Source organism: Triturus cristatus, chromosome 9 (assembly GCF_964204655.1).
Source record: "Triturus cristatus chromosome 9, aTriCri1.1, whole genome shotgun sequence".
NCBI classification, from domain to species: Eukaryota; Metazoa; Chordata; class Amphibia; order Caudata; family Salamandridae; genus Triturus; species Triturus cristatus.
In genome coordinates, this window is record NC_140592.1 from 1,256,684,979 (window position 1) to 1,256,711,419 (window position 26,441).

The 26,441-nt window shown below is 51.1% G+C and overlaps 1 protein-coding gene across 3 annotated transcripts in view; it reads right to left on the minus strand.

Annotated features, from left to right (window-relative positions):
• PRKD1 (protein kinase D1) overlaps positions 1-26,441 on the minus strand; it is a 937,657-nt gene that overhangs the window by 78,844 nt on the left and 832,372 nt on the right. For all 3 annotated transcript variants that reach the window (XM_085627361.1, XM_085627360.1, XM_085627362.1), the window contains one exon: positions 20,945-21,106. In XM_085627361.1, the coding sequence (XP_085483487.1) occupies positions 20,945-21,106 (162 nt within the window). The remainder of the gene's footprint in view (positions 1-20,944; positions 21,107-26,441) is intronic.

Here is a 26,441-nt window from a genome sequence, read left to right on the forward strand (position 1 = left end):
ATCGTTACAATACTTTCGTTGCGCTCCGGACCATCCAAATCCTCGCCATGATTCATCCGAGTAGCAATCTCATCCTCTCATTTCTTTCTGTTCGGCTTTTGTGCGAACATCGCCGGTATAGCCGGATTCTGCACTTTGACCGCCCCTTGTGGATCATCCATCGAGCCTTTTGAGCCCTGTTCCATAGCCTCCAACACTGCTACTGATGTTAATTGATTATGCCTCCGGAGCCCTTCTAAATCAGGTAACGTTAAAGTTTTTTTATTTGAGGCAACCATAGAGGCAAGCCGTGTTTTGACCGGCGTGCCGGTCTGTAGTGCAGCGTTTCGTGGTCTCACTGTGCGGGGTGGTAATTTTGTCGCCATGACTCGCAATCCGTAGTCGAACACCCTCAATCTAAAACTGCAAGACACCAGATAAGATAGCCGGTGAGGGGGATTACAAAACAACACTATCCGCCAGCACATCGGGAGTTTCCGCAGTTCGTTCTCTTCACTTCGCTCTCATCTGAGCGGCGAGAAAGAAGTCACAACGACCGTAACAGAGTGAGGGGGAGTGAGGAGCAGCCCGCTTAACCGGCAAACAGCGCGGCCGCCATCTTGCCTCTCTGATCTGGTTGGGCCTGTGCCAACTCATGCATGAGACTAGTACCTGAGGAGTAGCTTGCATCAGTCCATGAATGAGAGAGTGAGGGCCTGTGCCATCTCATGTGTGGCACCAGGAACAAGGGAGGAGCCAACTCTGGTCTAATGATAACAGGGAGGGCCTGTGCCAACTCATGCATGGCACCAGGAGCGAGGGAGGAGCCAACACTGGTCTATTAATAACAGGGGGGGCCTGTGCCAATGCATGCATGAGGCTAGTACCCTGGGAGGAGCTGGCTTCAGCCTATTAATGAGAGAGCGAGGGCCTGTGCCAACTCATGCATGGCACCAGTAACAAGGTAGGGGCCAACACTGGTCTATTAATAACAGGGAGCGCCTGTGCCAACTTATGCATGAGACTAGTACCCCAGGAGTAGCTGGCATCTGTCTGTTAATGAGAGGGTGAGGGCCTGGGGCAACTCATGCATGAGACAAGTGCCCTGGGAGGAGCTGGCATCAGCCTATTCATGAGAGGGTGAGGGCCTGTGCCAACTCATGCATGAGACTAGTGCCCTGGGAGGAGCTGGCATCAGCCTATTTATGGGAGGGTGAGGGTCTGTGCCAACTCATACATGGGACCAGGAGTGAGGGAGGAGCCAACACCGGTCTATTAATATCAGGGAGCGCCTGTGCCAATGCATGCATGAGACTAGTACCTCAGGAGGAGCTAGCATCAGTCTATTAATGAGAGGGTGAGAGCCTGTGCCAACTCATGGATGACACCAGGAATGTGGGAGGGGTCATCACTGGTCTATCAATAACAGGGAGAGCCTGTGCCAACTTATGCATGAGACTAGTTCTGCAGGAGGAGCTGGCATCAGTCTATTAATGAGTGCATGAGCGCCTATGCATGCATGAGACCTGTACCTCGAGAGGAGCTGGCATCAGTCTATGAATGAGAGGGTGAGGGCCTGTGCCAGCTTATGCATGGCACGAGGAGTAAGGGAGGAGCCAACACCGGTCTATTGAGAACAGGGCGGGCCTCTACCAATGCATGCATGAGACTAGTACTGCAGGAGGAGCTGGCATCTGTATATTGATGACAGGGTGAGGGCCTGTGCCAACTCATGCGTGGCACCAGTGAAAAGGGAGGAGCCAACACTGGACTATTGATAACAGGGAGGGCCTGTGCCAACTCATGCATGAGACTAGTACCCTGGGAGGAGCTGGCATCAGTCTTTTAATGAGAGGGTGAGGGCCTGTGCCAACTCATGTGTGGCACTACTAACAAGGGAGGAGCCAACACCGGTCTAATAATTACAGGCGGGACTGTGCCAACTCATGCATGAGACTAGTACCCTAGGAGGAGCTGGCATCAGTCTATTAATGAGAGGGTGAGGGCCTGTGCCAACTCATGCACGGCACCAGTAACAAGGGAGGGGCCAACACGGGTCTATTTATAACAGGGACGGCCTGTGCCAACTCATGCATGAGACTAGTACCGGAGGAGGAGCTGGCATCAGTCTATTAATGAGAGGGTGAGGGTCTGTGCCAACTCATGCATGGCACCAGTAACAAGGGAGGGGCCAATACGGGTCTACTAATAACAGGGAGGGCCTGTGCCAAACTCATGCATGAGACTAGTACCCTGGGAGGAGCTGGCAGCAGTGTATTAATAAAAGGGAGGGGCTGTGCCAATGCTGGTATAAGACTGGTACCTCGAGAGGAGCTGGCATCATTCTATTAATGAGAGTGTGATTCCCTGTGCCAACTAGTGCATGGAACCAGGAACAAGGGAGGGGCCTACATGGGTCTATTAATAACATGAAGGGACTGTGCCAATGCATGCATGAGACTAGTACTTTGGGAGGAGTTGGCATCTGTCTATTAATGAGAGGGTGCACACCTGTGCCAACTTATGCATGGCACCAGGAGTGAGGGTGGGGCTAACACTGGTCTATTGATAACACATAGGGCCTGTGCCAATGCATGCATGAGACTAGTACCTCAGGAGGAGCTAGCATCAGTCTATTAATGAGAGGGTGAGAGCCTGTGCCAACTCATGCATGACACCAGGAGTGAGGGAGGGGCCATCACTGGTCTATCAATAACAGGGAGAGCCTGTGCCAACTCATGCATGAGACTAGTACCGGAGGAGAAGCTGGCATCACTCTATTAATGAGAGGGTGAGGGTCTGTGCCAACTCATGCATGGCAAGAGTAATAAGGGAGGGGCCAACAAAGGTCTTTTAATAACAGGGAGGGCCAGTGCCAAATCATGCATGAGACTAGTACCTCGAGAGGAGCTGGCATCTGTCTATAAATGAAAGGGTGAGGGCCTGTGCCAACTAATGCATGGCACCAGGAGCGAGGGAGGAGCCAACACCAGTATATTAATAACATGAAGGGCCTGTGCCTATGCATGCATGAGACTAGTACCTGAGGAGTAGCTTGCACCAGTGTATGAATGAGAGAGTGAGGGCCTGTGCCAACTCATGCGTGGCACCAGGAACAAGGGAGGAGCCAACACCGGTCTATTGATAACAGGGAGGGCCTGTGCCAACTCATGCATGGCAGGAGGAGTGAGGGAGGAGCCAACACCGGTCTATTGATAACAGGGAGGGCCTGTACCAATGCAGGCATGAGACTAGTACCTAATGAGGAGCTGGCATCAGTCTATTAATGAGAGAGTGAGGACCTGGTGCCAACTCATGCATGGGACCAGGAACAAGGGAGGGGCCAACATTGGTCTATTAATAACAGGGAGGGCCTGTGTCAATGCATGCATGAGACTAGAACCCCAGGAGGTGCTGGCATCAGTCTAATAATCAGAAGGTGAGGGTCTGTGCCAACTCATGCATGAGACCAGGAACAAGGGAGGAGCTAACACCGGTCTATTGATAATAGGGAGGTCCTGAGCCAATGCATGCATTAGACTAGTACCTCGAGAGGAGCTGGCATCTGTCTATTAATGAGACGGTGAGGGCCTGTGCCAACTCATGCATTTTACCAGGGGCGAGGGAGGAGCCAACACCGGTCTATTAATAACACAAAGGGCCTGTGCCAATGCATGCATGAGACTAGTACCCAAGGAGGAGCTGGCATCAGTCTAATAATGAGAGGGCGAGGCCCTGTGCCAACTCATGCATGGCACCAGGAACGAGGGAGTTGCCAACACCTGTCTATTAATAACAGGGAGGGCTTGTGCCAACTCATGCATGGCACCAGGAGCGAGGGAGGAGCCAACACCGGTCTATTGATAACAGGGAGGGCCTGTGCCAATGCAGGCATGAGACTAGTACCTAAGGAGGAGCTGGCATCAGTCTATTAATGAGAGGGTGAGGGCCTGTGCCACCTCGTGCATGGCACCAGGAGCGAGGGAGGAGCCAACGCCGGTCTATTGATAACAGGGAGGGCCTCTGCCAATGCATGCATGAGACTAGTATCTCAGTAGGAGCTGGCATCAGTCTATTATGAGAGGGTGAGGGCCTGTGCCAACTGATGCATGAGACTAGTACCCTGGGAGGAGCTGGCATTAGTCTATTAATGAGAGAGCGAGGGTCTGTGCCAACTCATGCATGGCACCATTAACAAGGGAGGGACCAACACTGGTCTATTAGTAACAGGGAGCGCCTGTGCCAACTTATGCATGAGACTAGTACCCCAGGAGGAGCTGGCATCAATCTTTTAATGAGGTTGGGGGCCTGCGGCAACTCATGGATGCAACTAGGGCCCTGGGAGGAGCTGGCATCAGTCTATTAATGAGAGGGTGAGAGCCTGTGCCAACTCATGCATGAGACTAGTGCCCTGGGAGGAGCTGGCATCAGTCTATTAATGAGAGGGTGAGGGTCTGTGCCAACCCATGCAGGGGACCAGGAGTGAGGGAGGAGCCAACACAGGTCTATTAATAACAGGAAGCGCCTGTGCCAACTGATGCATGAGAGTAGTATCTTGAGAGGAGCTGGCATCAGTCTATTAATGAGAGGGTGAGCGCCTGTACCTATGCATGCATGAGACTTGTACATCGAGAGGAGCTGGCATCAGTCTATTATTGAGAGGGTGAGGGCCTGTGCCAACTCATGCGTGGCACCAGTAACAAGGGAGGAGTCAACACCGGTCTATGAATTACAGGGTGGGCCTGTGCCAACTTCTGCATGAGACTAGTACCCCAGGAGGAGCTGGCATCAATCTTTTAATGATAGTGTGGGGGCCTGTGGCAACTCATGCATGAGACTAGTGCCCTGGGAGGAACTGGCATCAGTCTATTAATGAGAGGGTGAGCGCCTGTGCCTATGCATGCATGAGACTTGTACCTCGAGAGGAGCTGGCATCAGTCTATTATTGAGAGGGTGAGGGCCTGTGCCAACTCATGTGTGGCACAAGTAACAAGGGAGGAGTCAACACCGGTCTATTAATTACAGGGTGAGCCTCTGCCAACTTCTGCATGAGACTAGTACCCCAGGAGGAGCTGGCATCAATGTTTTAATGAGGGGGTGGGAGCCTTTGGCAACTCATGCATGAGACTAGTGCCCTGGGAGGAACTGGCATCAGTCTATTAATGTGAGGGCGAGGGCCTGTGCCAACTCATGCATGAGACTAATGCCCTGGGAGGAGCTGGCATCAGTCTATTAATGAGAGGGTGAGGGTCTGAGCCAACTCATGCATGGGACCAGGAGTGGGGGAGGAGCCAACACCGGTCTATTGATAACAGGTAGCACCTGTGCCAACTGATGCATGAGACTACTAACTCGAGAGGAGCTGGCATCAGTCTATTAATGAGAGGGTGAGCGCCTGTGCCTATGCATGCATGACACTTGTACCTCGAGTGGAGCTGGCATCAGTCTATTAATGAGAGGGTGAGGGCCTATGCCAGCTCATGCATGGCACCAGGAGTAAGGGAGGAGCCAACACCGGTCTATTGATAACAGGGCGGGCCTGTGCCAATGCATGCATGAGACTAGTACTGCAGGAGGAGTTGGCATCAGTCTATGGATAAGAGGATGAGGGCCTGTGCCAACTCATGTGTGGCACCAGTAACAAGGGAGGAGTCAACAGCGGTCTATTAATTACAGGGTGGGCCTGTGCCAACTCATGCATGAGACTAGTACCCAAGGAGGAGCTGGCATCAGTCTATTAATGAGAGGGTGAGGGCCTGTGCCAACTCGTGCATGGCACCAAGAGCGAGGGAGGAGCCAACACCGATCTATTAATTACAGGGCGGGCCTGTGCCAATGCATGCATGAGGCTAGTCCCCTGGGAGGAGCTGGCATCAGTCTCTTGATGAGAGGGCGAGGGCCTGTGCCAACTCATACATGGCACCAGGAACGAGGGAGGAGCCAACACCGTTCTATTATTAATAGGGAGGGCCTGTGCCAACTCATGCATGAGACTAGTAAAGCAGGAGGAGCTGGCATCAGTCTATAATTGAGAGGGTGAAGGCCTGTGCTGACTCATGCATGGCACCAGGAGCTAGGGAGAAGCTAACACCTGTCTATTGATAACACGCAGGGCCTATGCCAACACATGCATGACACTAGTACCGCAGGAGGAGCTGGTATCTGTCTATTAATGAGAGGGTGAGGCCTGTGCCAACTCATGCATGGCACCAGGAACAAGGGAGGGGCCAACACCAGTCTATTGATTACAGGGAGGGCCTATGCCAACTCATTCATGAGACTAGTACCTCGAGAGGAGCTGGCATCAGTCTATTAATGAAAGGGTGAGAGCCTGTACCAATGCATGCATGAGACTAGTACCCTAGGAGGAGCTGGCATCCGTCTAATAATGAGAGGGCGAGGCCCTGTGCCAACTCATGCATGGCACCAGGAACGAGGGAGGAGCCAACATCGGTCTATTAATAACAGGGAGGGCCTGTGCCAACTCATGCATGGCACCAGGAGCGAGGGAGGAGCCGACACCCGTCTATTGATAAAAGGGAGGGCCTGTGCCAATGCAGGCCCGAGACTAGTACCTAAGGAGGAGCTGGCATCAGTCTATTAATGAGAGGATGAGAGCCTGTGCCAACTCGTGCATGGCACCAGGAGCGAGGGAGGAGCCAACACCGGTCTATTGATAACAGGGCGGGCCTGTGCCAATGCATGCATGAGACTAGTACTGCAGGAGGAGTTGGCATCAGTCTATTGATGAGAGGGTGAGGGCCTGTGCCAACTCATGTGTGGCACCAGTAACAAGGGAAGAGTCAACAGCGGTCTATTAATTACAGGGTGGGCCTGTGCCAACTCATGCATGAGACCAGGAACAAGGGAGGAGCTAATACCGGTCTATTGATAATAGGGAGGTCCTGAGCCAATGCATGCATTAGACTAGTACCTCGAGAGGAGTTGGCATCTGTCTATTAATGAGACGGTGAGGGCCTGTGCCAACTCAGGCATTGCACCAGGGGCGAGGGAGGAGCCAACACCGGTCTGTTAATAACACAAAGGGCCTGTGCCAATGCATGCATGAGACTAGTACCCAAGCAGGAGCTGGCATCAGTCTAATAATGAGAGGGCGAGGTCCTGTGCCAACTCATGCATGGCACCAGGAACGAGGGAGGAGCCAACACCGGTCTATTAATAACAGGGAGGGCCTGTGCCAACTCATGCATGGCACCAGGAGCGAGGGAGGAGCCAACACCGGTCTATTGATAACAGGGAGGGCCTGTGCCAATGCAGGCATGAGACTAGTACCTAAGGAGGAGCTGGCATCGGTCTATTAATGAGAGGGTGAGGGCCTGTGCCAACTCGTGCATGGCACCAGGAGCGAGGGAGGAGCCAACACCGATCTATTAATTACAGGGCGGGCCTGTGCCAATGCATGCATGAGGCTAGTTCCCTGGGAGGAGCTGGCATCAGTCTCTTGATGAGAGGGTGAGGGCCTGTGCCAACTCATACATGGCACCAGGAACGAGGGAGGAGCCAACACCGTTCTATTAATAATAGGGACGGCCTGTGCCAACTCATGCATGAGACTAGTAAAGCAGGAGGAGCTGGCATCAGTCTATAATTGAGAGGGTGAAGGCCTGTGCTGACTCATGCATGGCACCAGGAGCTAGGGAGGAGCTAACACCTGTCTATTGATAACACGCAGGGCCTATGCCAACACATGCATGACACTAGTACTGCAGGAGGAGCTGGTATCTGTCTATTAATGAGAGGTTGAGGCCTGTGCCAACTCATGCATGGCACCAGGAACAAGGGAGGGGCCAACACCAGTCTATTGATTACAGGGAGGGCCTGTGCCAACTCATTCATGAGACTAGTACCTCGAGAGGAGCTGGCATCAGTCTATTAATGAAAGGGTGAGAGCCTGTGCCAATGCATGCATGAGATTAGTACCCTAGGAGGAGCTGGCATCCGTCTAATAATGAGAGGGCGAGGCCCTGTGCCAACTCATGCATGGCACCAGGAACAAGGGAGGAGCCAACACCGGTCTATTAATAACAGGGAGGGCCTGTGCCAACTCATGCATGGCACCAGGAGCGAGGGAGGAGCCGACACCGGTCTATTGATAACAGGGAGGACCTGTGCCAATGCAGGCACGAGACTAGTACCTAAGGAGGAGCTGGCATCAGTCTATTAATGAGAGGGTGAGGGCCTGTGCCAACTCGTGCATGGCACCAGGAGCGAGGGAGGAGCCAACACCGGTCTATTGATAACAGGGCGTGCCTCTGCCAATGCATGCATGAGACTAGTACTGCAGGAGGAGTTGGCATCAGTCTATCGATGAGAGGGTGATGGCCTGTGCCAACTCATGTGTGGCACCAGTAACAAGGAAGGAGTCAACAGCGGTCTATTAATTACAGGGTGGGCCTGTGCCAACTCATGCATGAGACTAGTACCCTAGGAGGAGCTGGTATCAGTCTATTAATGAGAGGGTGAGGGCCTGTGCAAACTCATGCGTGGCACCAGTAACATGGGAGGGGCCAACACGGGTCTATTGATAACAGGGAGGGCCTGTGCCAATGCATGCATGAGACTAGTACCCCAGGAGGAGCTGCCACTAGTCTATTAATGTGAGGGTTGGGGCCTGTGGCAACTCATGCATGAGACTAGTACCTCGAGAGGAGCTGGCATCAGTCTATTAATGAGAGGGTGAGTGCCTGTGCCAACTCATGCATGGCACCAGGAGCGAGGGAGGAGCCAACACCGGTCTATTGATAACAGGGAGGGCCTGTGCCAACTGATGCATGAGACTAGTACCCCAGTAGGAGCTGGCATCAGTCTATTAATGAGAGGGCGAGGGCCTGTGCCAACTCATGCATGGCACCATTAACAAGGGAGGGGCCAACACTGGTCTATTAATAACAGGGAGCGCCTGTGCCAACTTATGCATGAGACTAGTACCCCAGGAGGAGCTGGCATCAATCTTTTAATGAGAGGGTGGGGGCCTGTGGCAACTCATGCATGCGACTAGTGCTCTGGGAGGAGCTGGCATCAGTCTATTAATGAGAGGGTGAGGGCCTGGGCCAACTCATGCATGAGACTAGTACCTCGAGAGGAGCTGGCATCAGTCTATTAATGAGAGGGTGGGGGCCTGTGGCAACTCATGCATGAGACTAGAGCCCTGGGAGGAGCTGGCATCAGTCTATTAATGAGAGGATGAGGGCCTGTGCCAACTCATGCATGAGACTAGTGCCCTGGGAGGATCTGGCATCAGTCTATTAATGAGAGGGTGAGGGTCTGTGCCAACTCATGCATGGGACCAGGAGTGAGGGAGGAGCCAACACCGGTCTATTAATAACGGGAAGCGCCTGTGCCAACTGATGCATGAGACTAGTACCTCGAGAGGAGCTGGCATCAGTCTATTATTGAGAGGGTGAGCGCCTGTGCCTATGCATGCATGAGACTTGTACCTCGAGAGGAGCTGTCATCAGTCTATTATTGAGAGGGTGAGCGCCTGTGCCAACTCATGCATGGCACCAGGAGCGAGGGAGGAGCCAACACCGGTCTATTTATAACAGGGAGGGCCTGTGCCAATGCATGCATGAGACTAGTACCCTGGGAGGAGCTGGCATTAGTCTATTAATGAGAGAGCGAGGGCCTGTGCCAACTCATGCATGGCACCATTAACAAGGGAGGGGCCAACACTGGTCTATTAATAACAGGGAGCGCCTGTGCCAACTTATGCATGAGACTAGTACCCCAGGAGGAGATGGCATCAATCTTTTAATGAGAGGGTGGGGGCCTGTGGCAACTCATGCATGCGACTAGTGCTCTGGGAGGAGCTGCCATCAGTCTATTAATGAGAGGGTGAGGGCCTGTGCCAACTCACGCATGAGACTAGTACCTCGAGAGGAGCTGGCATCAGTCTATTAATGAGAGGGTGGGGGCCTGTGGAAACTCATGCATGAGACTAGAGGCCTGGGAGGAGCTGGCATCAGTCTATTAATGAGAGGGTGAGGGCCTGTGCCAACTCATGCATGAGACTAGTGCCCTGGGAGGGGCTGGCATCAGTCTATTAATGAGAGGGTGAGGGTCTGTGCCAACTCATGCATGGGACCAGGAGTGAGGGAGGAGCCAACACCGGTCTATTAATAACAGGAAGCGCCTGTGCCAACTGATGCATGAGACTAGTACCTCGAGAGGAGCTGGCATCAGTCTATTAATGAGAGGGTGAGCGCCTGTGCCTATGCATGCATGAGACTTGTACCTCGAGAGGAGCTGGAATCAGTCTATTATTGAGAGGGTGAGGGCCTGTGCCAACTCATGTGTGGCACAAGTAACAAGGGTGGAGTCAACACCGGTCTATTAATTACAGGGTGGGCCTGTGCCAACTTCTGCATGAGGCTAGTACCCCAGGAGGAGCTGCCATCAATCTTTTAATGAGAGGGTGGGAGCCTTTGGCAACTCATGCATGAGACTAGTGCCCTGGGAGGAACTGGCATCAGTCTATTAATGAGAGGGCGAGGGCCTGTGCCAACTCATGCATGAGACTAATGCCCTGAGAGGAGCTGGCATCAGTCTATTAATGAGAGGGTGAGGGTCTGTGCCAACTCATACATGGGACCATGAGTGAGGGAGGAGCCAACACCGGTCTATTAATATCAGGGAGCGCCTGTGCCATCTGATGCATGAGACTACTACCTCGAGAGGAGCTGGCATCAGTCTACTAATGAGAGGGTGAGCGCCTGTGCCTATCCATGCATGAGACTTTTACCTCGAGAGGAGCTGGCATCAGTCTATTAATGAGATGGTGAGGGCCTATGCCAACCCATGCATGGCAACAGGAGTAAGGGAGGAGCCAACACCGGTCTATTTATAACAGGGCGGGCCTGTGTCAATGCATGCATGAGACTAGTACTGCAGGAGGAGTTGGCATCAGTCTATTGATGAGAGGGTGAGGGCCTGTGCCAACTCATGTGTGGCACCAGTAACAAGGGAGGAGTCAACAGCGGTCCATTAATTACAGGGTGGGCCTGTGGCAACTCATGCATGAGACTAGTACCTTGAGAGGATCTGGCATCAGTCTATTAATGAGAGGGTGAGGGCCTGTGCCAATGCATGCATGAGACTAGTACTGCAGGAGGAGTTGGCATCAGTCTATTGATGAGAGGGTGAGGGCCTGTGCCAACTCATGTGTGGCACCGGTAACAAGGGAGGAGTCAACAGCGGTCTATTAATTACAGGGTGGGCCTGTGCCAACTCATGCATTAGACTAGTACCTTGAGAGGAGCTGGTATCAGTCTATTAATGAGAGGGTGAGGGCCTGTGCCAATGCATGCATGAGACTAGTACCGCAGGTGGAGCTGGCATCTGTCTATCAATGAGAGGGTGAGGGCCTGTGCCACTGCATGCATGAGACTTGTACCACAGGAGGAGCTGGCAACAGTCTTTTAAAGAGAGAGTGATGGCCTGTGCCAACTCATGCTTTGCTCCACTAACAAGGGACGGCCCAACACTGGTCTATTAGTAACAGGGAGCGCATGTGCCAATGCATGCATGAGACTAGCTCTGCAGGAGGAGCTGGCATCAGTCTATTAATGAGAGGGTTGGGGTCTGTGGCAACACATGCATGAGACTAGTACCTCGAGAGGAGCTGGCATCAGTCTATTAATGACAGGTTGAGCGCCTGTGCCAACTCATGCATGGCACCGGGAGCGAGGGAGGAGCCAACACCGGTCTATTGATAACAGGGAGGGCCTGTGCCAATGCATGCATGAGACTAGTACCCCAGTAGGAGCTGGCATCAGTCTATTATTGAGAGGGTGAGGGCCTGGGTGAACTGATGCAAGAGACTAGTATCCTGGGAGGAGCTGGCATTAGTCTATTAATTTGAGAGCGAGGGCCTGTGCCAAATCATGCATGGCACCAGTAACAAGGGAGGGGCCAACACTGGTCTATTAATAACAGGGAGCGCCTGTGCCAATGAATGCATGAGACTAGTACCCCAGGAGGAGCTGGAATCAGTCTATTAATGAGAGGGTGGGGGCCTGTGGCAACTCATGCACGAGACTAGAGCCCTGGGAGGAGCTGGCATCAGTCTATTAATGAGAGGGTGAGGGCCTGTGCCAACTCATGCATGAGACTAGTGCTCTGGGAGGAGCTGACATCAGTCTATTAATGAGAGGGTGAGGGTCTCTGCCAACTGATGCATGGGACCAGGAGGGAGGTAGGAGCCAACACCGGTCTATTAATAACCGGGAGCGCCTGTGCCAACTGATGCATGAGACTAGTACGTCGAGAGGAGCTGGTATCAGTTTATTAATGAGAGGGTGAGGGCCTGTGCCAACTGATGCATGAGACTAGTACCCTGGGAGGAGCTGGCATTAGTCTATTAATGAGAGAGCGAGGGCCTGTGCCAACTCATGCATGGCACCAGTAACAAGGAAGGGGCCAACACTGGTCTATTAATAACAGGCAGCGCCTGTGCCAACTTATGCATGAGACTAGTACCCTAGGAGAAGCTGGCATCAGTCTATTAATGAGAGGTTGAGGGTCTCTGCCAACTGATGCATGGGACCAGGAGGGAGGTAGGAGCCAACACCGGTCTATTAATAACAGGCAGCGCCTGTGCCAACTTATGCATGAGACTAGTGCTCTGGGAGGAGCTGACATCAGTCTATTAATGAGAGGGTGAGGGTCTCTGCCAACTGATGCATGGGACCAGGAGGGAGGTAGGAGCCAACACCGGTCTATTAATAACCGGGAGCGCCTGTGCCAACTGATGCATGAGACTAGTACGTCGAGAGGAGCTGGCATCAGTCTATTAATGAGAGGGTGAGAGCGTGTGCCTATGCATGCATGAGACTTGTACCTCGAGAGGAGCTGGTATCAGTTTATTAATGAGAGGGTGAGGGCCTGTGCCAACTGATGCATGAGACTAGTACCCTGGGAGGAGCTGGCATTAGTCTATTAATGAGAGAGCGAGGGCCTGTGCCAACTCATGCATGGCACCAGTAACAAGGAAGGGGCCAACACTGGTCTATTAATAACAGGCAGCGCCTGTGCCAACTTATGCATGAGACTAGTACCCTAGGAGAAGCTGGCATCAGTCTATTAATGAGAGGTTGAGGGCCTGTGCCAACTCATGCGTTGCACCAGTAACAAGGGAGGGGCCAACACAGGTCTATTAATAATAGGGAGGGCCTGTGCCAACTCATACATGAGACTAGTACCCTGGGAGGAGCTGGCATCAGTCTATTAATGAGAGGGTGAGGGTCTCTGCCAACTGATGCATGGGACCAGGAGGGAGGTAGGAGCCAATACCGGTCTATTAATAACCGGGAGCGCCTGTGCCAACTGATGCATGAGACTAGTATGTCGAGAGGAGCTGGCATCAGTCTATTAACGAGAGGGTGAGAGCGTGTGCCTATGCATGCATGAGACTTGTACCTCGAGAGGAGCTGGTATCAGTTTATTAATGAGAGGGTGAGGGCCTGTGCCAACTGATGCATGAGACTAGTACCCTGGGAGGAGCTGGCATTAGTCTATTAATGAGAGAGCGAGGGCCTGTGCCAACTCATGCATGGCACCAGTAACAAGGAAGGGGCCAACACTGGTCTATTAATAACAGGCAGCGCCTGTGCCAACTTATGCATGAGACTAGTACCCTAGGAGAAGCTGGCATCAGTCTATTAATGAGAGGTTGAGGGTCTCTGCCAACTGATGCATGGGACCAGGAGGGAGGTAGGAGCCAACACCGGTCTATTAATAACAGGCAGCGCCTGTGCCAACTTATGCATGAGACTAGTGCTCTGGGAGGAGCTGACATCAGTCTATTAATGAGAGGGTGAGGGTCTCTGCCAACTGATGCATGGGACCAGGAGGGAGGTAGGAGCCAACACCGGTCTATTAATAACCGGGAGCGCCTGTGCCAACTGATGCATGAGACTAGTACGTCGAGAGGAGCTGGCATCAGTCTATTAATGAGAGGGTGAGAGCGTGTGCCTATGCATGCATGAGACTTGTACCTCGAGAGGAGCTGGTATCAGTTTATTAATGAGAGGGTGAGGGCCTGTGCCAACTGATGCATGAGACTAGTACCCTGGGAGGAGCTGGCATTAGTCTATTAATGAGAGAGCGAGGGCCTGTGCCAACTCATGCATGGCACCAGTAACAAGGAAGGGGCCAACACTGGTCTATTAATAACAGGCAGCGCCTGTGCCAACTTATGCATGAGACTAGTACCCTAGGAGAAGCTGGCATCAGTCTATTAATGAGAGGTTGAGGGCCTGTGCCAACTCATGCGTTGCACCAGTAACAAGGGAGGGGCCAACACAGGTCTATTAATAATAGGGAGGGCCTGTGCCAACTCATACATGAGACTAGTACCCTGGGAGGAGCTGGCATCAGTCTATTAATGAGAGGGTGAGGCCCTGTGCCAACTCACGCACGGAACGAAGCACAAGAGCGGAGGCCAATGAGAGGAAGGACGTGGTGGGGAAGTATGGGACAAGGTAAGAAAGAAGAGCCTGTGCCCGTCTAATAATGAGAGGCATGGAAATGAGGGACTGTGCCATCTCTTGCACTGGATGAGCACCGCAACAGGAACTTAAAAACCCTATTGATGAGAAGGTGAGGGGGTAAGAGAGCCCATGCTAACTGTTGCATGGGATCAGGACCAAAGGTGGAACCCATCCTGGTCTATTAGCAATAGAAGTGGGGAGGAGGGTTGTCTCACTGCATGCATGAGACCAGGTCCAAGAGAGGAGCTTACAAGAGTCTGTAAAAGTGCTAGGGATGAAACAGGCACCTGAAGCAACCAATGCATACCTGGCACCAGGACCAAGAAAAACACTGACCAGGCTGCTGAGCTTGCAACAAACAGAGCGGCCTGCAGCAGTCTATTAATGCGAAGGGACTAGAGAGTACTGAAGCTGTCTATTAATGAAACTGGCCCCTAGAAAGGAGTGTACAAAAGACTATTATTAATGAGACTGCAGTGGGTAGAGACATCTAGACCAGGTTGTTGTTGAGACTTCAGCAAACAGAGCCACCTGCACCAGTCTATTAATGCGAAGGGACCAGAGACGTACTGAATCTGTCTATTCATGACACTGGTACCTAGAAAGGAATGAACAACAGTCTATTATTAACGTGGTTTTTCAAGGCAAGATCTCGTTGATCCTGACTTCAAGTAAGGGGATCACTTCACGCCTGGTCATTGCAGTCACTTTTTTAGTCATGAACTTTCCACCTACAAATTATTGATTTAGGTGCTAATCTAGTTAGTTCCTTTGAAGCAAAATAAGACCACAACACATTGAATGCATCAGACGAGCACACAAAAGGACTGGAAACAGTGCCCGTAATGACCTGGAGGGAGTGGTCATCCTAATTTCAAGATTTGTTTACAAGTGTGACTGGAGCTACTCAGGAGGCAGCTTGCCACAGACCTTAGTGTCCACAAACCATAGTTGCCCCTACAACAATGATCTAAGTTCTCTTGTTATTGTTCTATAGCACGCCCAGTTGCCGGGGACTAATAGACGGGCATTTCAATGTTGCTTTAGATACTACGGGTATATATAAAGAATCCTGATATTACAGGTATATATGGAAAATCCTGATACTACGGGTATATATTGAGAATCCTGATATCACGGGTATATATATTGAGAATCCTGATAGCATGGGTATATATATTGAGAATTCTGATATTACAGCTATACACTGAAAATCCAGATATTACGGGTATATATGGAGAATCCAGATATTACGGGTATATATGGAGAATCCAGATACTACGGGTATATATGGATAATCGAGATATCACACGTATATATGGAAAATCCAGATATCATGAGTATATATTGAGAATCCTGATATTATGGGTATATATGGAAAATCCAGATATTACAGGTATATATGGAGAATCCTGATATCATGAGTATATATTGAGAAATCCTAATATCACGGTATATATATTGAGAATACTGATTTTACAGGTATATATTGAAAATACTGATATTATGGGTATATATGGAGAATCCAGATACTACGGGTATATATGGAGAATCCAGATATTACAGATACATATAGAAAATCCTGATACTATGGGTATATATTGAGAATCCAGATATAATGGGTATATATATTGAGAATTCTGATATTACAGGTAGATACTGAAAATCCAGATATACTGGATCCCGCGGTCCGCTATGAGCGAAACCTTCTCCCTCCCCTCCAGCGACTGAAGGCCGACGTCGCAAGATGGCGACGGCTTCCGCTTTCGCCGCTTGGATGGGCGGCATTGTTTAAAATGATGTCGCTGCCTCGCTTTTTGTACGCTTTGCAAAATACTCTGGATGTCGTACCGGCCCGCTATTTCCGGGAGGTTGAGGGTCTTCAGCGTCAACTGTTTTGGGACGGGCAGCCGCAGATTGCTCTCGCCAAGTTAACGCTTCCTTGGTACGATGGGGGGGTTGCACTCCCTGATATCAAACGATACTATTGGGCGTCTCAGTTGGCGGCTGTGAACCACGGGATATATGGTCCTGCCTTAAACCCGGCGTTCGAGATGGATAAATTCCTGCTCCCGGGTGGGGATTATAATAGGGCGCTGTACTCGGTGACCCCGGACACGCGGCTGACGGGACCCACGCGGGTGGCGGTGCGTGTGTGGCACGCGGCGAATGCTGCGATGGGGTGGAGGGATCGCTTGACTCGGGCGACGCCGCTGTATGCCTCTGGGCGGTTGGGCTGTTGTGGAGATCGAAAGGCTTTGAGAAATGGGACATGATTGGTATATGTAAGGTGGGTGATCTTTGGGTGAAGGGAGCTTTCAAAACGTTTGAAATGCTTAAAAAGGAATATAAATTGAATGATAGAGAATACTTCCGATATGCTCAAGTCCACCACGCGCTGTGTTCGGTCTTTCCGGACGCTGCTGCCATCCCCGAGTATTCCCCACTGGAGGATAGAGTGTTGGATGGCTATGTGCCCGACAGCACTATTTCTCTGATTTACAAGAAACTCATCAACGATCGTGACGACTTGCTGCTCCGTCTGAGGGAGGCATGGACAGGCGATGGCTTAGAGCTGGATGATGAGGACAGGGTGTCGGCGGTGGCCTCCCCGAAGGAGGTGGCGATCCCGGCCCGCCTCCGGTTTGTACAGCTGAAGATCCTCCATAGAGTGTATGTCACAGGGCCCGGTTTGCTGTGTATGGGTTATTCGACGGATGGATTGTGTAAGCGTGGATGTGGCCTGCCGGGCACGTTCCTTCATATATTGTGGGAATGTCCGGAGATTGTGCGATTCTGGAACGGTATCCATACCGTGCTGGAGGGGGTCACGCACGTGGCCCTGTTGCCAGAGGCTAGGAGGTGTTTGCTGAATGTCTGGGAACCGAATGATAGCAATGCGGCACAGACGCAGTGGGTGACCTTGGGGTATATGGTGGCTAAGCGTAACATTGCACAGCTATGGGGCTCCCCAAGGCCACCCACGGTTGATGTATGGAAGGAGAATATGGACTGGTGTATGTTTAGGGAAAAGACGGTGTATGTGGCGAGAGGTTAGCCAGGGAAATGGAGTAGGGTTTGGGGTCCGTGGAATTTATATCGAGGCCGTATCTGCGCCCCGCCTTTGCCATTAGAGGTCGATATTGCTTTGACCCCCTAGCCGCGCATTCTGCGGGAGTGTGTGCTGTGTGTTCCACGCTTTGTTTTCCCATTGCCCCCCTTCACCGCTTCTGGACCAGAATCGCTTTAGACACTGTATGTTGTTCCCCGTCCTGGGAAGAGCACGCTGCTATCTCGGACTCTCATTGCCTTGAGTGTGTTTTATGTTTAATAAAAAATGAAACCGTTGTCTTAAACCGCTCCTGGCCTATGGCCATGGTCTGTTATAGGTGCTTACGGACTGCCGGGTGCTTTGCCGCTGGTTCATTTGAATGTATGGCGCTACACTGCGGGCCCACGGGCTCTATAGCGGCCGGCCCTGGTGGTTGTAGGCCCTTGTATGTCTTTTATTGTGTGCTAACGGTTTCTAATAAAAAAAATTAAAAAAAAGAAAATTAAAAAAAAAGAAAATCCAGATATTGCGGGTATATATGGAGAATCCAGATATTATGGGTATATATGGAAAATCGAGATATTACATGTATATATGGGAAATCCTGATATCATGAGTATATATTGAGAATCCTGATATTATGGGTATATATGGAAAATCCAGATATTACAGGTATATATGGAGAATCCTGATATCATGAGTATATGTTGAGAAATCCTGATATCACGGTATATATATTGAGAATACTGATATTACAGGTATATATTGAAAATACTGATATTACAGGTATATATTGAAAATACTGATATTACGGGTATATATGGAGAATCCAGATATTACGGGTATATATGGAGACTCATCTGGCTGTCACTTGCATAATTACAAAACAGTAACCCAAATAATCCTAATAAGGAAGTAAGAGGCAGGATATGTAGGTTAAATAAGTGTGTGAAAGTGAGGAATCCTGCTTACATGGCAGCTTCCTCTGACCTTTGGAGCAAGACCAGGGTGAGAGGATTCAGAACCCTGCTTACATGACAGCTATCAGTGGTCTTTGGAGCGAGATGGAGGGGTGGGGCAGTACCTCTGGAAATGACCTGAGGAAGGACTTGAACCAATCCAGTACTCTTCCTTCTATACCCCAAACTCCAAGCCTAGCCTTCCATCAGGATGGCATTGTCCGCAGTGTCCAGATGTGATCCCAATATGAGAGAGTGCAGTGGCCAGGGCTGGACTGAGAACAGAAAGCATACATGACAAGTTTATTGGACCGTCCCCCTCTAGGTGGGGTGGGCATTGGGTGCAAGTGTGAAGCACTGCTGCTTAAATAAACCAGCCCCCAACACTGCTGCTTTAGTTACTGGGGCCACAACCAGCCCACACCCTTCCAGCCTGCCAGGGAAGTGCCATGTGCCCACCATGGCCAGTCCGGCCATGGGAGTGGTGCATCTCTGCCACACGACTGAGGGGGGCAGCAGCACATAGCAGCACATATCTGAACACACACCACAGAACAGGGTAGAAAATACTTCAACACAGGGACATTTACCTGCACGTTTCAAAACAGCTACGTTTAAACATATCATCTCACTAATTTGTACTTTTGAATTAAATCTTGTAGATGCTGCAGGGCCTTTCTCCCAATCCAGTGATGTTAGTCTCCCTGCAGACCTGACACCCCTGGGAGGTGCCCTTGAGTCTCACATGGTGTAAGAGGAAGGCAGAAATGCACTCCTGCATCACCAGCCCCTCTATTGGCCTTTGCCCCAGGGTGGTGCCTTCGATTCTCACCTGGGTCATCAGGAGTGTTGTCATGCATTGGGTCAACCGGCCTCTCTTCGGCCAGTTTGCCCAGGGTGGCACCCTCAATACTCACCCGGGTCCCCAGAAAGGTAATGATGTGCTCAGACATTCGGCCCACTTCTGGCCAGATGCCCCAGGGTGGCGCCCTTAATTCTCTCCTGGGCCACCTGGGAGGTCATGAAGCACTCATACATCCTGCCTCTTTTCTGGCCGGACACCCCAGGGTGATGCCCTTTGCCCTTAATTCTTACCTTCGCTACAAGAAAGGTGGTGATGCGCTTGGGGAGCTTGCCACTCTTGTGGTCAGTCACCCCACAATGGTGCCCTCAATTCCCACCTGGGTCACCAGGAAGGCGCAATGCCCTCTTGTGACCGGTCACCCCAAGGTGGTTCCCTCAATTCTCACCTGGGTCACTAGGAAAGTGGTGATGCCCTCTTGTGGTCGGTCACCCCAGAGTGGTGCCCTCAATAATTCTCACCTAGGTCATCAGGAATGTGGTGATGCCCTCTTGTGGTCGGTCGCCCCAGAGCTGTGCCCCTTATCCTCACCTGTTTCACCAGGAAGGTGGTGCTGCTCTCTTGTGGTCGGTCACACCAGAGTGGTGCCCTCAATTCTCACCTGGGTCACCAGGAATGTGGTTATGCCCTCTTGTGGCCGGTCACCCCTGAGTGGTGCCCTCAATTCTCACCTGGGTTACCAGGAAGGTGGTGATGCCCTCTTGTGGTCGGTCGCCCCAGAGTGGTGCCTTCAATTCTCACCTGGGTTACCAGGAAGGTGGTGATGCCTTATTGTGGCCGGTCACTCCACAATGGTGCCCTCAATTCCCACCTGGGTCACCAGGAAGGCGGTGATGCCCTCTTGTGGCCAGTCGCCCCAGAGTGGTGCCCTCAATTCTCACCTAGGTCACCAAGAATGTTGTGATGCCCTCTTCTGACCGGTCACCCCACAACCGTGCCCTGTATCCTCACCTGTGTCATCACAAAGTTGGTGATACCCTTTTGTGGCTGGTCACCCCAAGGTGGTGCCCTCAATTTCCACCTGGGTCACCAGAAAGATGGTGATGCCCTCTTGTGGCCGGTCGCCCCAGAGTGGTGCCCTCAATAATTCTCACCTAGGTCACCAGGAATGTGGTGATGCCCTCTTCTGGTTGGTCGCCCCACAGCTGTGCCCTTTATCCTCACCTGTGTCACCAGGAAGGTGGTGATGTCCTCTTGTGGCTGGTCACTCCAGAGTGGTGCCCTCAGTTCTCACCTGGGTCACCAGGAAGGTGGTGCTGCCCTCTTGTGGCCGGGCACCCCAAGGTGGTGCCCTCAATTCCAATATGGGTCACCAGGAAGGTGGTGATGCCCTCTTCTGGTCGGTCGCCCTAGAATGATGCCCTCAATTCACACATGGGTCACCAGGAAGGTGGTGATGCCCTCTTGTGGCCGGTCACCCCAGAGCTATGCCCTGTATGCACACCTGTGTCACCAGGAAGGCGCGATGCCCTCTTCTGGTCGGTCGCCCTAGAGTAGTGCTCTCAATTCTCACCTGGCTCACCAGGAGGTCGTGGTGCCCTCTTGTTGCTGGTTGCCCCACAGCAGTGCCCTTGATCCTCACCTGTGTCACCAGGAAGGTGGTGATGCGTTCGGGCAGCCGGCCCCTCTCGCTGGACAGGATCATCTCAAGCATGTCCCCGTGCAGCTTCTCCATCACTACGAAGACCCGCTCCATCGTCTCGAACATGCACTCCAGGTTCACTACGCCGCGGTGGTGCAGGTTCTGTGGAGGAGAGCAAGGAGATCAGAGGAGAGCTGTATTACAACCTGAGGAGGAAGAGACCGAAGGGTCACTAGTGCCCCGTGCTGAGGGCTGTGAAAGTTTAACATCAACAACAAGCAGTGAGTATAATGATAGTAACAGTAGTAATGGAGACAGTAGTACTAGTAGCAGTAGTAATCATTACACAAGTAACCGCGGGAGCGCTGGCTGCAGCAGCAGAGGTAGCAGTCACAGAAATAGAGGTGCTAGAGCTGGTAGTCGTCACAGTAGTAGTTTCACTCTTAGTTTCATGAGCAGCATCATTAGTACTGATTCCATTAGTAATTAGCAGTCACAGCAGCAGAAGCAGTAACACTAATACTGGAAGTTGTAGTAGTCACAATAGTGTTGTAGTATTGGTTTTAATAGTAGTAGATACTATAGTACAGAAGTTTCTTATAGCAGGCTAGTGTTTGGAGCAACTGTGGCATGAATAGTAGTAGACGCTTTACTAGTGTATTCTTAGTAAGTTAGTAGTGGTCACAGCATTGCTGGTAGTAGCAATAGTAGTACTTAATTAGTAGTAGCAGTTACAATAGTTGTCATCATTCTAGTAGCAGTTAAAGTAGTCGTAGTAGCACTACTAGTACTAGTAGTTGAAGTAGAAAAATGAGAAGCAGTCGCAGCAGCACTACTATAAGCAGCAGCAACCATAGATTTGTAGAATTATTTGCATAAGTAGCAGTTTAGCAGTAGTAATAATCCAAGTAGTGAAGCAGAAGCAGCAGTAGTAATATTAGCTGCATTAGTAGCAGCGATTCTAGCAGCTGAAATAGTACTAGTAGAAGTTCAAATTGAAGGAGTAGTGTTAGTAGCTACAGTGGTTGGGGCAATGGTTGTATTATGTCATCAAGCATTTGCAATAGTAGCATTACATCTTTATTAGTACCGCTAGTTGCAGTAATTACGGTGACTGCAGTAGTAGCTCTAGTAGTAATGTTTAGAGGACAGGTAATAAGTCATAAAGCCTCTACATTACTGTTTCCCACAGTACAGCACTGTTTGTGGTTGTTGCGGAGCTCCTCGTGTTGAGCTCCAGGTTTAATTGGTCCTTGGCCCATTGTGGTCAGGTACAAACACCCAATGGAGCTCCTCATGTTGAGCTCCAGGTTCGATTGGTCCTTGGCCCATTGTGGTCATTCGACAAACAGCCCATGGAGCTCCTCATGTTGAGCTCCAGATGTGATTGGTCCTTGGCCCATTGAATTCAGTTAGCAAACACCCTATGGAGCTCCTCGTGTTGAGCTCCAGGTTTAATTGGTCCTTGGCCCATTGAATTCAGTTGGCAAACACCCTGTGGAGCTCCTCGTGTTGAGCTCCAGGTTTGATTGGTCCTTGGCCCATTGTGGTCAGTTGGCAAATACCCTATGGAGCTCTTCGTGTGGAGCTCCAGGTTTGATTGGTCCATGGCCCATTGTGGTCAGTTGGCAAACACCCTATGGAGCTCCTCATTTTGAGCTCCAGATGTCATTGGTCCTTGGCCCATTGTGGTCATTCGGCAAAAACCCTATGGAGCTCCTCATGTTGAGCTCCAGATGTGATTGGTCCTTGGCACATTGTGGTCAGTTGGCAAACACCCTATGGAGCTCCTCATGTTGAGCTCCAGATGTGATTGGTCCTTGGCCTACTGTGGTCAGTTGGCAAACACCCTACGGAGCTCTTCGTGTTGAGCTCCAGGTTTCAATGATCCTTGGCCCCTTGTGGTTAGTTGGCAAACACCCTATGGAGCTCTTCGTGTTGAGCTCCAGGTTTAATAGGTCCTTGGCCCATTGTTCCTTGGTGGATCACCCTATGGAGCTCTTCGTGTTGAGCTCCAGGTTTGATTGGTCCTTGGCCCATTGTATTCAGGTGGAACACCCTATAGAACTCCTTGTGTTAAGCTCCATGTTTTATTGGTCCTTGGCCCATTGAATTCAATTGGCAAACACCCTATGGAGCTCCTCGTTTTGAGCTCCAGGTTTGATTGGTCCTTGGCCCATTGAATTCAATTGGCAAACACCCTATGGAGCTCTTCGTGTTGAGCTCCAGGTTTGATTGGTCCTTGGCCCATTGTATTCAGGTGGAACACCCTATAGAGCTCCTCATGTTGAGCTCCAGGTTTGATTGGTCCTTTGCCCATTGTATTCAGGTGGTACACCCTATGGAGCTCCTCGTGTTGAGCACCAGGTGTTATTGGTCCTTGGCCCATTGAATTCAATTGGCAAACACCCTATGGAGCTCCTCGTGTTGAGCTCCAGGTTTGATTGGTCCTTGGCCCCTTGTATTCAGGTGAAACACCCTATGGAGATCCTCGTGTTGAACTCCAGGTTTGATTGATCCTTGGCCCATTGTGGTCATTCGGCAAACACCCTATGGACCTCCTCATGTTGAGTTCCGGATGTCATTGGTCCTTGGCCTATTTTGGTCAGTTGGCAAACACCCTGTGGATCTCCTCGTGTTGAGCTCCAGGTTTGATTGGTCCTTGGCCCATTGTACTCAGGTGGGACACCCTATGGAGCTTCTCGTCGTGTTGAGCTTCAGGTTTGATTGGTCCTTGGCCCATTGGACTCAGTTGGCAAACACCCTATGGAGCTCCACGTGTTGAGCTCCAGGTATGATTGGTCATTGGCCCATTGTGGTCAGGTGGCAAATACCCTATGGAGCTCCTCGTGTTGAGCTCCAGGTTTGATTGGTCCTTGGCCCATTGGACTCAGTTGGCAAACACCCTATGGAGTTCCTCATGTTGAGCTCAAGGTATGATTGGTCCTTGGCCCATTCTGGTCAGGTGGCAAACACCCTATGGATCTCCTTGTGTTGAGCTCCAGGTTTTATTGGTCCTTGGCCCATTGTGGTCAGTTAGCAAACACGCTATGGAGCTCCTCGTGTTGAGCTCCAGGTTTGATTGGTCCTTGGCCCATTGTGGTCAGGTGGCAAACACCCTATGAAGCTCCTCGTGTTGAGCTCCAGGTTTGATTGGTCCTTGGCCCATTGTGGTCAGGTGGCAAACACCCTATGAAGCTCCTCGTGTTGAGCTCCAGGTTTGATTGGTCCTTGTATTGTATAGTATTGTATAAATTCTTGTAACGCGCGAGTCTGCCACCCAACGGGTTTCCTGGCGCTCTGAAACACAACAACAAGGGACAATACAGAGACTGCTAGCCAGGAGTCAGGGTTGGTGCCATACTATTCCTGACGAAAGAGCCAGGTCTTTAAAATCCTCCTAAAACCCAGCAATGTTTTAGCCTGGCGCAGTTCTAGAGGCATCTGATTCCACAGACGAGCTGCCGTCGTGCTGAAAGCCCTACCTCCCATCCTGGCACGCTTTACTCTAGTAACTACTGCCAGGCTCTGGCTAGAGGAGCGGAGAGACCTTGTTGGTTGGTACCAAGAAAAGCTATCTCGCAGAGGCAGCGGGCCAAGGTTGTGTAAGGCCTTATAAACCATAACTAGCAACTTAAACTCAATCCTCCTCTTAACCGGGAGCCAATGGAGGTCCTTTAGTGCCAGCGTGACCGATGATTCACGCCGCCTTCTGAGAGCCAGTTTTGCTGCCATCGACTGAACTCTTTGTAATCCCTGTACAATGAAAAGGGGAGCACCCAAGTACAGAGAATTACAATAGTCCAGTCTACTCAGGATCACACTCTGGACCACCAGAGACCTAGTCTCATCAGGGAGGAGCGGGAGGATTTGGCGAAGAGCTCTCAGCAAAACGATACAGGAGCCAATAGTTTTATTGGCCTGGGATTGCAACTGGAGGTCATTGTCCATCATGACCCCCAGGTTGCGGACTGATTTTACTGCAATTATGGGAGGGTCCTCCGGCCATAGTCGGAACTCGGACAGAGGAAATTTGGAAATGTTAGCTGCGCCGCAGTGTAGGAGCTCCGTTTTCCCGGCATTCAACTGGAGTGAATTGATCTTCAGCCAATCAGAGACCTTCCTCATGCAAACCTGGAACGAGTTTAAGGAGACTGCCTGCTCTCCTTCCAGGGGGAACATCAGTTGTATATCGTCCGCATAATTAACTACCTCGATCCCATGAGATTTTATCAGGGGGATCAGAGGTCCCAAGTATGCATTAAAGAGGATTGGGCTGATGGCTGAGCCCTGAGGTACTCCATGGTGAACCGGGAACCAAGGAGAGACGAAAGGTGTCAGGGTCACTGCCTGTTGACGATTAGTCAAATAGGACTTCAGCCATTTCAGAGCCCCGCCCGTAATCCCTAATCCTTCCAGTCTTGCCAGTAGCACCGAGTGGCTAACCGTGTCGAAAGCGGCCGACATGTCCAGCAGCACCAGAACTGAGGAGCTGCCGCCGTCGGCCCGCATTCGAAGTTTGTCCAAAACGGTCACCAACGCGGTCTCTGTTCCATGCCCTGGTCTAAAGCCAAATTGGTCTCTATCCAGGAGCTGATGTTCTTCCAGGACGTTGGACAAGGATTTGCTGACCAGTTTCTCCAGAATTTTGACTGGAAAAGGTAAAAGGGATATTGGTCGGAAGTTGGCTGGCAGTGAGGGATCTAACGAGGGTTTTTTTAAAAGCGGGGTGACTATCGCCTGCTTCCAGACACTAGGTACAGTACCCTCCGTCAAGGATTGGCAGCAGATATGCCACAGGTCAGGGAATAGGTTAAGGCCAAGTTCCTTCCAGACCTTGGCCCATTGTGGTCAGTTAGCAAACACCCTATGGAGCTCCTCGTGTTGAGCTCCAGGTTTGATTGGTCCTTGGCCCATTGTGGTCAGTTGGCAAACACCCTATGGAGCTCCTCGTGCTCCCCACTCACATAAAGCGCCTCAAGACCCACGCATCCTATTAATTATTATGAGAGACTCAGAGTCCCTGGAAGGTCTCAAACTCTCCAGTCACAGCTACACCAGGAACCGCCATTGATGAGTTGAAATGCTTGAGTAACTCTTCCTAACCCTTGATAGTCCAGCATTCCATTCCGTCATGCTAGCTTTTTTCAGAAGGGAAAACACTGTGTGAAAATCATTCTTAACTCTACCCCAAGAAGACCTGCTGAGCCACGTACCACCTGCAACGCACCCGCAGCCTAAATGTGTTTTAGGCGTGCAGGGCATCATAAGTGAGGTGCAGCATGATTCTTTAGCATATCAAGCTCTGGCACCTATGGGTGGACATACATCATCCACTCACAATCACTCAGCTTGCCGACCAAGTGATGGGTGGAAACCGTGTCTAAGTGATCCCTGGCAAAACAAAGGAGCATTAGGAAATGCAGCACGTTTGTGAAAATACATGCATGTAATACACACAATTTGATGCCTAGAGGAGCCATTAGACATTGCATGT